This window comes from Megascapheus bottae, chromosome 1 (genome assembly GCF_031878675.1).
Source record: "Megascapheus bottae isolate mThoBot1 chromosome 1, mThoBot2.hap1, whole genome shotgun sequence".
In the NCBI taxonomy this organism is placed as follows: Eukaryota; Metazoa; Chordata; class Mammalia; order Rodentia; family Geomyidae; genus Megascapheus; species Megascapheus bottae.
The window spans coordinates 5,286,230-5,297,715 of record NC_143509.1 but is presented as its reverse complement, the minus strand read 5'-3'; the positions used below and the strand labels follow the sequence as shown (position 1 = coordinate 5,297,715).

At 39.4% G+C, this 11,486-nt stretch overlaps 1 protein-coding gene, 1 non-coding gene and 1 pseudogene across 2 annotated transcripts; 1 reads left to right on the top strand and 2 right to left on the bottom strand.

Moving 5' to 3' along the window:
- Window positions 1-6,764: 6,764 nt before the first annotated feature.
- On the top strand, window positions 6,765-7,595 carry LOC150068117 (olfactory receptor 7E24-like; annotated as a pseudogene).
- A 2,084-nt stretch (window positions 7,596-9,679) lies between these two features.
- On the bottom strand, window positions 9,680-9,786 carry LOC150068116 (U6 spliceosomal RNA). The gene has a single exon (XR_016538388.1). It is a non-coding gene; the product is annotated as a U6 spliceosomal RNA (small nuclear RNA).
- Window positions 9,787-10,656: 870 nt separating this feature from the next.
- Window positions 10,657-11,175, bottom strand: LOC150068115 (olfactory receptor 7E178-like). The gene has a single exon (XM_090329682.1). The coding sequence runs from the start codon at window positions 11,173-11,175 to the stop codon at window positions 10,657-10,659; it is 519 nt and encodes a 172-aa protein (XP_090185808.1).
- Window positions 11,176-11,486: the final 311 nt, after the last annotated feature.

Here is an 11,486-nt window from a genome sequence, read left to right as displayed (position 1 = left end):
CATGCTATTTGCCAGATAAATGGTGCATTAATTCGCATACATTGATACTCTTTCACATGTCTTGGTCCCCATTTCCCTCCCCCTGCCCCACCCTTCATCTTGTTTTCCCCCATTCCCTATCCAATTTCAGAAAATCAAATACAAATATATCCGATATATCAGGTAACAAAGTGAGATAGTGTAACAATATGACATAACCAAGGGACAGCAGAAGTGATGAGAGATAACATAGTACCTTAAGAACAACAATCATTAATTATATGGCTTATGTTTACATCATATTTAAATGACAATTTTAACAAACAATTTTGAAAGGAGGGAATCTCTAATTACAATCTCTGGGACTTACCATTTAGAACTTAATCAAAATTAGGCTAACGGTTTGTATGTCATAGAAACATATCAATTTATGAAATAAAACATTGTGACTATAGAGTCATAGGTTTTTATGTCTATATAGTTATGCTTGTATTTCCATTATCATGTCCATAGCTTTGGGTATGCAGTTATTGATTTCTCGCTCTTGTACTCTTTAGATTTAATAACAGCATATTAAGAATACCATGCGCCTTTTGTTCCTTAGGCCTTGACTTGTCTCACTCAACATGATTCGCTCTAGATTCATCCACTTCCCTGTGAATGCCATTATTTTATCTTGTCTGTTGGCTATGTAGAATTCCATTGTGTATATATACCACATTTTCTGTATCCATTCATCTGCAGTAGGGCATCTGCATTGTTTCCATCGCCTGGCTATTGTGAATAGTGCAGAGATGAACATAGCTGAGCAGGTGTCTTTATAATATCCTGGGTTATGCTGTTCAGGATAGATGCCCAGAAGTGGTATGGTGGGATCGCAGGGAGGGTCTATTTTCAGTTCATTAAGAAACATTCACACTGCTTTCCAGAGTGGCTGAACTAGTTTACAATCCCACCAGCAGTGCAGTAGGGTTCCTTTTTCTCCACAACCCTGCCAGCAACTGTCATTGTCTGAGTTCAAAATCTTGGCCATTCTTCTTGGGGTTAGGTGGTATCCTAGGGTTGTTTTTATTTGCATTTCCTTTATGACCATACATGATGAACATTTTCTCATGTTTTTCTGCCATTTTAATCTCTTCTTCTGATAGGTCTCTTTTTAATTCCCTTGCCCATTTAGTGAATGGTATTGGGTTTTTGGGGGATTAGTTTCTTGAATTCCCTGTATATATTGGATGTTAAGCATTTGTCAGATATATTATTGGTGAATATCTTTTCCCAGTTGGTTGGCTGTCTCTCTACTTTTGCAACTATGTTTTTATCTGTACAGAAAATTTTTATTTTGAGAGTCTCTCTCCAATCTGTTGTGACCCTGGGATTCTGTTCAGGAATCTGTTGCCTGTGCCTATGAGTTCCAGTGTCTCTCCTACTTTATCATGTAGCAGTTTCACAGTTTCCAGTGTGACGTTGAGGTCTTTGATCCACTTTGAGTTAATGCTTGTGCATGGCGAAAGGCTAGGGTCAATTTTTAGTTTTCTGCATGTGGCTGCCCAGTTTTTCCAGCACCAATAATTGAATAGACTGTGTTTGTTCCACTGTGTATCTTTGGCTCCTTTGTCAAATACAAGTTGCCTATAGTTACGTGGTTCTATTTCTGGGTCTTCTATTCTGTTCCCTGATCTTCTGGTCTGTTTTTGTGCCAGTACCAAGCAGTTTTTGTTATTATGGCTCTATAGTAGAGTTTGAAGTTTGGTATTGTAATACCACCAGCATTGCTCTTTTTGCCTAGAATTGTTTTGGCTGTTCTAGGTCTTTTCTTATTCCATATGAATCTTTGGATTATATCTTCAATTTCTGTAAACAATGCCTTTGGGATTTTGATGGGGTTTGCATTAAATTTGTATATAACTCCAGGAGGATGGTCAACACAAAATCTGGAAGCTCAACGCAATCATTCAGGCTCCATTATACTGGATCAAAGACCTCAAAGAAGTTAAAGCACATACACTAAAGTTGCATATGGAAGAATCAAAGACCCCAGTTAGACAGAACTATTCTTTTTTTTAGCTTTTAAAATAATTTAATTTACATCATGTATGAAAAATATAAATCAAAACTTCCCATCTTTTATATAAATGACTATTATTACATGGCAAGTGTATATCATTATGTACAGTGGACTCAGCTGAATGAGGAAAGTAAAATACTTTTCATAAGCATTGATTATAAAAATGAAAACAAAATTATAGTTGCCAAATTTTCAACATTCACCTTAGAAAACCATACACATAATGGTAGGGGAAAAAAACACTTCATGGGCAGAATTAAAATGGAATTTTTAAAATTGCACTCGACTTGCTTTTCATTTAAATTTCATTGTAAAGGTTATGTACAGGTGGGTTACAGTTACATAATTAAGATAATGAGAACATTGCTTTGAAAATAGTGTTACCTACTCTTTCATTTTCTCACCATTTTCCCTCTCTCAGTGCCCTCCCTAGTTATAAAGTTCATTTTCAGCATATTGTCTAGTGACTATCTGTTGAATTGGTTCACTCTTGGTTATACTGTTTCTGTGGTTCCCTTTTCCTTCCCCACATCAGATAAATTTACATTCAAAACAAAGAGTACAGAAATCAAAAACAGTGACAACTGGGAACAAACCAAAGGAAAGACGAAATAAAAAATAAAAACATATTAAGTAACCTAAGTAAGGCAGACCCAAAGGAACATAGGCTCAGTGGTTTCTCTCATTGGCAATAATTAGTACACATCTAGGACTCTTCTAGCAGAGGATTACAATAGCACAAAACCTAGATTCATGAGGTCACGTAGGATGAGACTAAATGAAAAGATCTCTAGGTTAGGGAAACAAGAGCTTTATCTTTTCTGATAGTTGTTCTTAATGTACTATGTTATTTCTCTACTCCTTTGTTGCCCTTTGGTTAATCTCATATTGTTACTATACTTGACTGTGTTCCCTGGCGTATTGTATATACGTTGGATTATTTGAAATAGGAAAGGGAAGGGGTCTAAAAACCCACTAACATGGAAGGGGTGGTGAAGGAAACAAATGCCTAATAGTTTGAAACATGTCTTTTGTAAAAAAGCTGGTTTAGTCTATGCATAGATGACAAGATGAAAAGTATGACTAATTATAGGCTATAAAGGAAGGCAATTCCATGTTACAAACCCTTTGGACAATTCCCAGACAATTCATAAAGGAAATACCTAGAATATCAGTGTATTGAATGGGGGACTAGAAGGAAGGATTGAATCCCATGGAATCAGTGAACAAACAGTGGAGAAGTTTCTCACAATATTCAATATGCATGTACAAGACAAAGTGTGTCTACTAATGTTTCTGTTGGTGGATGGAGAGGGGGAGTATTTTGGATGTTTGGTTTTTTTCATATATTTTTATTGTAATTAATAGAAGGGTTACAGTATATTCACCAGAAAGAAGGTGCATTAATTCACGTACATTGATACCTTTTTTATGCCTTGGTCCCCATTTCTCTCCCCACCACCCCCACCCCTCATCTTGTTTTCCTGCCTTCCCTATCCACTTTGAAATAACCAAATACCAATGTGTCCAATATATCAGATAACAATGTGAGATACTCTAACAATATGAGATAACCAAGGGACAACAAAAGAGATGAGAGATAACATAGTACATAAGGGAAAACAATCACTCATTATATGGATTTTGTTTCTATATCCTAGGTGTCCTTTCATTAAGTGTCATACTATATTGCCTTATGTATCAAGGTTCTGCTCTATTGCAAATCTCTGCTAGGAGAGACCAAGGTTTCTACTGATTATGAAGATGAGGGACACCATTGAGCCTATCTTCCTTTGAGTCTGGCTTCACTTAATATTATTTTTTCTAAGTCTTTCCATGTCCTAACAAATGGGGCGATGTCATTCTTTCTGAAAGCAGCATAGAATTCCATTGTGTACAAATACCACATCTTGTTGATCCACTCATCAACTGAGGACATCTAAGTTGGTTCCATATCTTTACTATGGTAAATAGTGCTGCAATGAACATTGTTGTGCTGGTGGATTTAGTATGCCCTTGTTTCTGGACAATTGGGTAAATGCCTAGTAGTGGAATTGCTGGGTCATAGGGGAGCGCTATGTTTAGTCTTTTGAGGCACTGCCATACTGCTTTCCATAGTGTTTGAACGAGTTTGCACTCCCACCAACAGTGTGGAAGTGATCTCTCCTGGGCACACCCTCTCCAGCATCGGTTGTTATTAGTTTTCTTGATCCTGGCCATTCTAACTAGAGTGAGGTGGAATTTTAGAGTTGTTCTGATTTGCATTTCTTTTATGACCAGAGATGTTGAGCTTTTCTTCATGTGTTAGTGTTTTGGGTCAGGAAAAAAATAAAAAATGAATTTCCTTGCTATTTAACATAGAAAATATTAAATACACTCTTCCACATGACAGAAGGTTCACTGGCATGTAGAATATGTTTCAAATAAATGAAACTGCCTAAAATAAATCATATGAAAAGTGTGTCTCATCGTTTATAGTTTTTAAGTATGGGGAGGCTCTGTGTGTCCTGATGTAACTTCTGGAATCTGCTATAGCATACCACCATGTGCATTTAACCGGCATTTCTAAATAAAATTTTGCATTTCACATGAGTCATTGATGAGAGTTAAATATACATTACATTCTGTTTTTAACATTTTTTGTGCCGGTCCTTGTGGTTGAACTCAGGGATTAGACACTGCCCATGAGTTTTGTGGCTCAAGTCCAGTGCTCCACTCCTTGAGCCACAGTGCCACTTCCAGCCCTTGCTGAGTAGTTTATTGGAGATAAGAGTCTCACAGAGTTTCCTGCCCATGCTGACTTAACCTGATCTTCACTCACAGCATCCTGTGTAGCTAGGATCACAGATGGGAGCCAACAGTGCAGCCTCAGTTCAGAGATATTAATTCTTCACTTGTTTTTAGACAGAACTTTCCATTTAAGACGTTCGTGTACATGTACAATGCATCCTAAAGCCAATCACACCTTCCAAAATTCTCCCTCTCCCCCTTCCCCAACAGAAACATTAATATCCACACTTCCTCTTATGCATGAACACTAAGTATTGTAAAAAAATTCTCCACTGTCTGTTCACTGATTCCATGTGATCCATTCCTTCTTGGTAGTCCCCTATTCAAGACACTGATATTATAGAATTGTCTGGGAACTGTCCAAAGGGATTGCAACACAGAATGGCCTTCCTGTATAGCCTATAATTATCCATGCTTTGCATCATGTCATCTATGCATAGACTAGACCAGCTTTGTTTATCAAAGGACATGCTTCAAAACTATTCTTTCAGGCCTTTGTTCCTCACCCGCCATCCACGTTAGTGGGTCCTTACAGATGATTTGCTCGGCACCAGTTTGGCAAATTGGGAGCTCTGTGAATTGTGCATCCACCTTACCAGCCAGTCCCCTGACATCTTCCTAAATACCTCCAATGCAATATTAGCCCCAGTTGGAAATTCTCCTGTGTTGCCCTATTCATGTGAGGACTGAGCCTGAGGTTTTCAAACACTTCAGGCATGGAACAATCTTTTCATCTGTACTTCATGGACATGACCCAACAGAGAAGCAACGCAACCAAGTGTGTAGTGAGTGTACCACACTATTCATACAAGTGTGTTTTCTGCAAGCTTCCTGGTGATTTAGAGTTTTCCTTCTTCTCTCAATATACAGTGAAATGTCTTAACTAAAGAGCAAACAACTTCAAGTACTGCTTCTGCATAATGAAGACAAGCCAGAAACTTGGAATTCTGTTAGAGGAGATCAAGGAACAGCAATAGTGAAGAATGTAAGTTATTACATTATTCCGCTGCAGCTCACAGGAATCTTACATACAATTTCTTTTTGTTTTCCTATAGGATGCCTTGTTATCTAATAGAATAAGAGTGAAAAACTATTCGTATGGAAGTGGTGGTAGATGGTTGGTGTATACTGTCACTGAATATTTAACATTGGAAAGTGATTTGTGAAAGACCTTGTGAGTTCTCATCTCTCATTAACTACCAGGAAACCAAAAGTAGAGTTTCTTACTCAACTGGTTGAGCTTTCCTTTGGGGAGGAAAACCTCAAGGCTTGTACCCACGCCCAGTTCAAAATCCTAGGATCCATACAGACAGACAGAGAGAGAGAGAGAGAGAGAGAGAGAGAGAGAGAGAGAGAGAGAGAGAGAGAGAGAGAGAGAGAGAGAGACAGAGACAGAGACAGAGAGACAGACAGAGAGACAGACAGAGAGACAGAGAGACAGAGAGACAGAGACAGAGAGAGAGAAAGAGAGAAATTGGGGAAAGCAAGGATGCAGAAATCTAGGAGCGTGCAAACACATTGGAAGAAAATGAATTTCAGAGATTAAACAAAATCTGCTGTGAATTACGCTGTAGTGAAGAATAATCTGTATTTTTTTCTGATCAGAAAACACTGCCAATAATGTTCTAACATAGTTGAGTATCTACCATGAATATACAAATTGGAATATATGAGACATAAAACAATCTAGGATTATTGGGTTTGTCACAACTGAAAAGTGTGGAACAGAATATCGATATCAACTATACATATTTGACTTCAAAATCATTGTGGAATTCTGACTTCTTCATTTTGTATTGTTCTCTCTTTATATCAAAGGACTCCAATTAATGCAGAGTAGTGCAATCTAACACACATCTCAGAATTTTACCTCCTGGGACTCTCAGATGACCCTGAGATACAACCCTTGCTTTTTGGGCTCTTTCTGTCCATGTACCTGATCACTGTGCTCGGAAATCTGCTCATCATCCTGGCTGTCACCGCTGAGTCCCACCTCCACACCCCCATGTACTTCTTCCTCTCCATCTTCTCCTTAGCTGACATTGGCTTCACCTCCACCACAGTCCCCAAGATGCTGGTGGACATCCAGACACACAGCAGAGCCATGTCCTACGTGGGTGCCTCATCCAGGTGTCTATTTTTCTCACTTTGGTTGTATGGATGTTTTGCTTCTTAGTGTGATGGCCTATGACCACTTTGTGGCCATCTGTCACCCCCGAATTAGCCTCTCATCATGAACCCTCGTCTCTGTGTCTTCTGGATTCTGCTGTCATTTGTCACCAGCTTCTTGGATGGACAGCTGCATGAATGGATGACCGATTTCAAGGAAGTAGAAATTCCGAGTTTCTTCTGTGACCCTTCTCAAGTCCTGGAACTTTCCTGTAAGCACACACCCATTAATAATTTATTTAAATACATTATTGCTACCATTTACGGTTTCCTTCCTATCTTAGGAAACCTTTTCTCTTACTACAAGATTATTTTTTCAGTGCTGAGAATGTCCTGTTCAAGTGGGAAGTACAAAGCCTTCTCCACATGTGGCTCTCACCTGTCTGTGGTCTGCTTATTCTTTGGGACCTCAGTGGGGATCTACTTTGAGTCAGCTCTGTCACATTCTCCCAGGGACAGTGTTGTGTCCTCAGCAATGTACACAGTGGTCACTCCTGTCCTGAACCCCTTCGGCTACATCCTGAGGAACAATGACCTCAAAAGTCCCCTGAACAGGTTGTACAAACCACAAGCTGACATCAGCAGGTATTAAGTATATTTGTTATGTAGTTTTTGCACAAGCAACAAACTTGAGTATATAATCTGATAAATTCTACCTGTTTGAATACCTGATTATTATAGTTTCATTAGTACAATCCATTCTTAGAAAGGTCCTGGCTGTATGAGGATAGATTCCTAAAGGAGGAATGTATGTTTTCAATGTCTAAATTGTTACTTTGTAAAGAATGATGGATGTCTGCAGATGTTGGGCTTAGCAAAGAATTTAGCAAGGATTGAGTGGCAAGTTTGTAATATATATAATTTACCTCAATAAAATTGGACCGAAACAGACCTTTATGTTTTTCTTTTTTAAGCAGTCTTTGAAGTCATAATTTTCTACTTGGTAGCCAGATATCTTGCCTCCTGCCCTTTTGTTTTGAGTTATTTTATTTTTTTATTTATTTTTTATTGTAATTAGTAAAAGGGTTACATGATATTTGCCAGATACAAGGTGCATTTATTCACATGCACTGATAACTTTTCACATGTCTTGGTACCCATTACCCTCCCCCCCACACCCCACACTGTCTTGGTTTTCCCCCCTTCCCTATCTAATTTCAAATAACCAAATACAAATAAATTCAATATATCAGATAACAAAGTGAGATACTATACTCCCCCGACCCGCGGGTTCAGTCATTCATGAGGCTCGAGGAGGCTCCTCCTAAAAGAAGAAAACCAATGGGGGAAAGAGAGGAAGGAGACCAGGCGCATAAAGAAAGACAGAGACAATCTGAGTCGCGTCAAGGTCTCATTTATTAAAAGTAAAGCAGGGTTTATGTACCCTGAGTGTAAGGAAGGGAGTATAGAGGGGGACGATGGAGAGTTTTTGTGATAACAAGAACGGGAAATCTCAAGGTTAGGGGTGGGTCAGGCTGTTCTTTTGGCCGTTGTGCTAACCCAAGCAACAACCTGCGGTTATTCCGAGAAGTATTTTGTGCAGATGACTCAACCAGATGCGATTTGCTCAAGGCTAGAGGGTCTTTGCTTTGTTCCGTTTAACTCCTTGGTCTCTGACACTATACCAGTTTGAGATAACCAAGGGACAGCATAGGAGATGAGAGATAACATAGTACATTAAGGACAGCAATCATTCGTTATATGGCTTTTGTTTCAGTATCCTGGAGGTCGTTTCAATTAGCTTCATACTATATGGCCATATGTATCAAGATTTTGCTCTATTGTAGATCTCTGCTAGTAGAGCCCAAGGTTTCTACTGATTATGACGAATGAGGGAAACCATTGAGCCTAAGTTCCTTTGAGTCTGGCTTACTTCACTTAATATCATTTTTTCTAAGTCTTTCCATTTCCTAACAAGTGGGGCAATGTCACTCTTTCTGACAGCAGCATAGAATATCCATTGTGTACAAATACCACAACTTGTTGATCCACTCATCAACTGAGGGACATCTGGGTTGGTTCCATATCTTTGCTATGGTGAATAGTGCTGCAATGACCATTGTTGTGCTAGTGGATTTAGTGTGTCCTTGTTTCTGGATGGTTGGGCAAATGCAAAGTAGTGGAATTGCTGGGTCATAGGGGAGTTCTATGTTTAGCCTTTTGAGGAACTGCCATACTGCTTTCCGTAGTGGTTGAACGAGTTTGCACTCCCACCAACAGTGTAGTAGTGATCCCTCCTGGCCACATCCCCTCCAGCAACTGTTATTATTCGTTTTCCTGATCCTGGCCATTCTAACTGGAGTGAGGTGGAATCTTAGATTTATTTTGATTTCCATTTCTTTTATGACCAGAGATGTTGAGCATTTCTTCATGTGTCTATAGGCCATTTTTGTTTCTTCTTCAGAGAAGCCTCTCTTTAAGTCTTTGGCCTATTTTTTAATGGGATGGTTGTTACTTTGGAGATTAGATTTGGAGTGATTCCATTTTTTAAGCTGTTGATATATTTTAGATATGAGGCCTTTGTGTGTTGTTTGGTTGGTGAAGATCTTCTCCCACTCTGTAGGCTTCCTAATCAGTTTACTAGCTATGTCCTTTGCCATACAAAAGCTGCGCAGTTTAATGCAGTCCACTTAACCAGCCTTCCTCGGATTTGTTGTGATTCCTGGTCCTTATTAAGAAAATATGGAACGCTTCACGAATTTGCGTGTCATCCTTGCACAGGGGCCAGGCTAATCTTCTCTATATCATTCCAATTTTAGTATATGTGCTGCCAAAGCAAGCATGATCTAGGACTTTTTAATGCACAGGTCTGCCCGGATGCTTATATCTCAGGGATGAGCCTCTAGCTGCCTGCTCATAAAAGCAAGGTGGATGATTTTTTTGTTTGCTTGCTTCTTTGCATCTTGGTTTGTACCATTCCTGGGGTTTGAACTCAGGATGTGGACACTTTCCCTGATTTTTTTCCTCAGGGCTATTTTTCTGCTTCTTGAGCCATAGCTTGACTTCTTGCTCTGTGTGTGTGTTGTAATTGAATTTAAAACTCATAGCTGATGATGGGAGGGAAGAACTGGGACAGTTGGAAGATAAGAATTACCTTATCCAGAATGAAATGCACTCTTCGCCTGACTTATGTAATGGTAGCCCATTTATATAACACCTTTAAAATAACAAAAGTCATCAGGGGAAAAATTAAGTCACTAGTTTATAATTTTAAATTAACTCAAGCTAAAGGGCAGGACGGGATAGCTGGCTAGAAAATAACATGTTCTTACTTCAAAGTCTGTCCAATAGTATTGAGGTAAAATGTACATATTACAAAATTTGCCACTCAATCCTTGCAATATTCTTTGTTGGGACTAACATCTGTAAACATTCATCATTCTTTACAAACTAACAATTTCAACATTACAAAGATATATTCCTCCTTAAGGAATCCATCCTGACATAGCCAGAATGGTTTTCCACTGCTAATGGATTGTACCAATTAAACTAGATGTATACAGTATTCAGACAGGTAGAATTTATAGGACTATATACTGAAGATTCTTGCTTCTGTCAAAACCACATAACAAATGAACCTTCTACCTGCTGGTGTCAGCTCCTGGTTTATACAAACTACTCAGGGCACTTTTGAGGACCCTGATCCTCAGGCTCTAGATGAAAGGGTTCAGGAGAGGAGTGACCACTGTGTACATTGCTGAGAACACAGCGATGCCCTTAGGAGAATGTGACACAGCTGAATCAAAGTAGACACCAAATGCTGTCCCAAAGAATAAGCAGACCACGGACAGGTCAGAACCACATGTGGAGAAGGCTTTGTACTTCCTGCTTAAAGACGATATTCTCAGTACAGAAGAAATAATCTTGTAGTAAGAGAAAAGGATCCCTAAGAAAGGAAGGAAACCATATATGGTACCCATGATGTATTTAAATAAATTACTTGTGAATGTATGCTCACAGGAAAGATCCAGCACTTGAGAAGGGTCATAGAAGAAACTTGGGATTTCCAATTGCTTGAAATCGGTCATCTGTAACACCATCCACACTTGCAGTTGTCCTTCCAAGGTGCTGGCGACAAATGACAGCAGAATCAAGAAGACACAGAGACAAGGGTTCATGATGAGTGGATAATTCATGGGGTGACAGATGGCCACAAAGCGGTCACAGGCCATGGCAGTAAGAAGCAAACATCCATACAAACAAAAATGAGAAAAATACACATCTGTGTGAGGCAGCCCACATAAGAGATGGCTCTGCTGTGAGTCTGGATGTCCACCAGCATCTTGGTGACTGTGGTGGATGTGAAGCCAATGTCAGCTAAGGACAGGCTGGAGAGGAAGAAGTACACGGGGGTGTGGAGGTGGGGGTCAGAGGTGACAGCCTGGATGATGAGCGGACTTCTGAGCACAATGGTCAGGTACATGGACAGAAAGAGCCCAAAGAGCATGGATTGTAGCTCAGGGTCATCTGAGAGTCCCAGGAG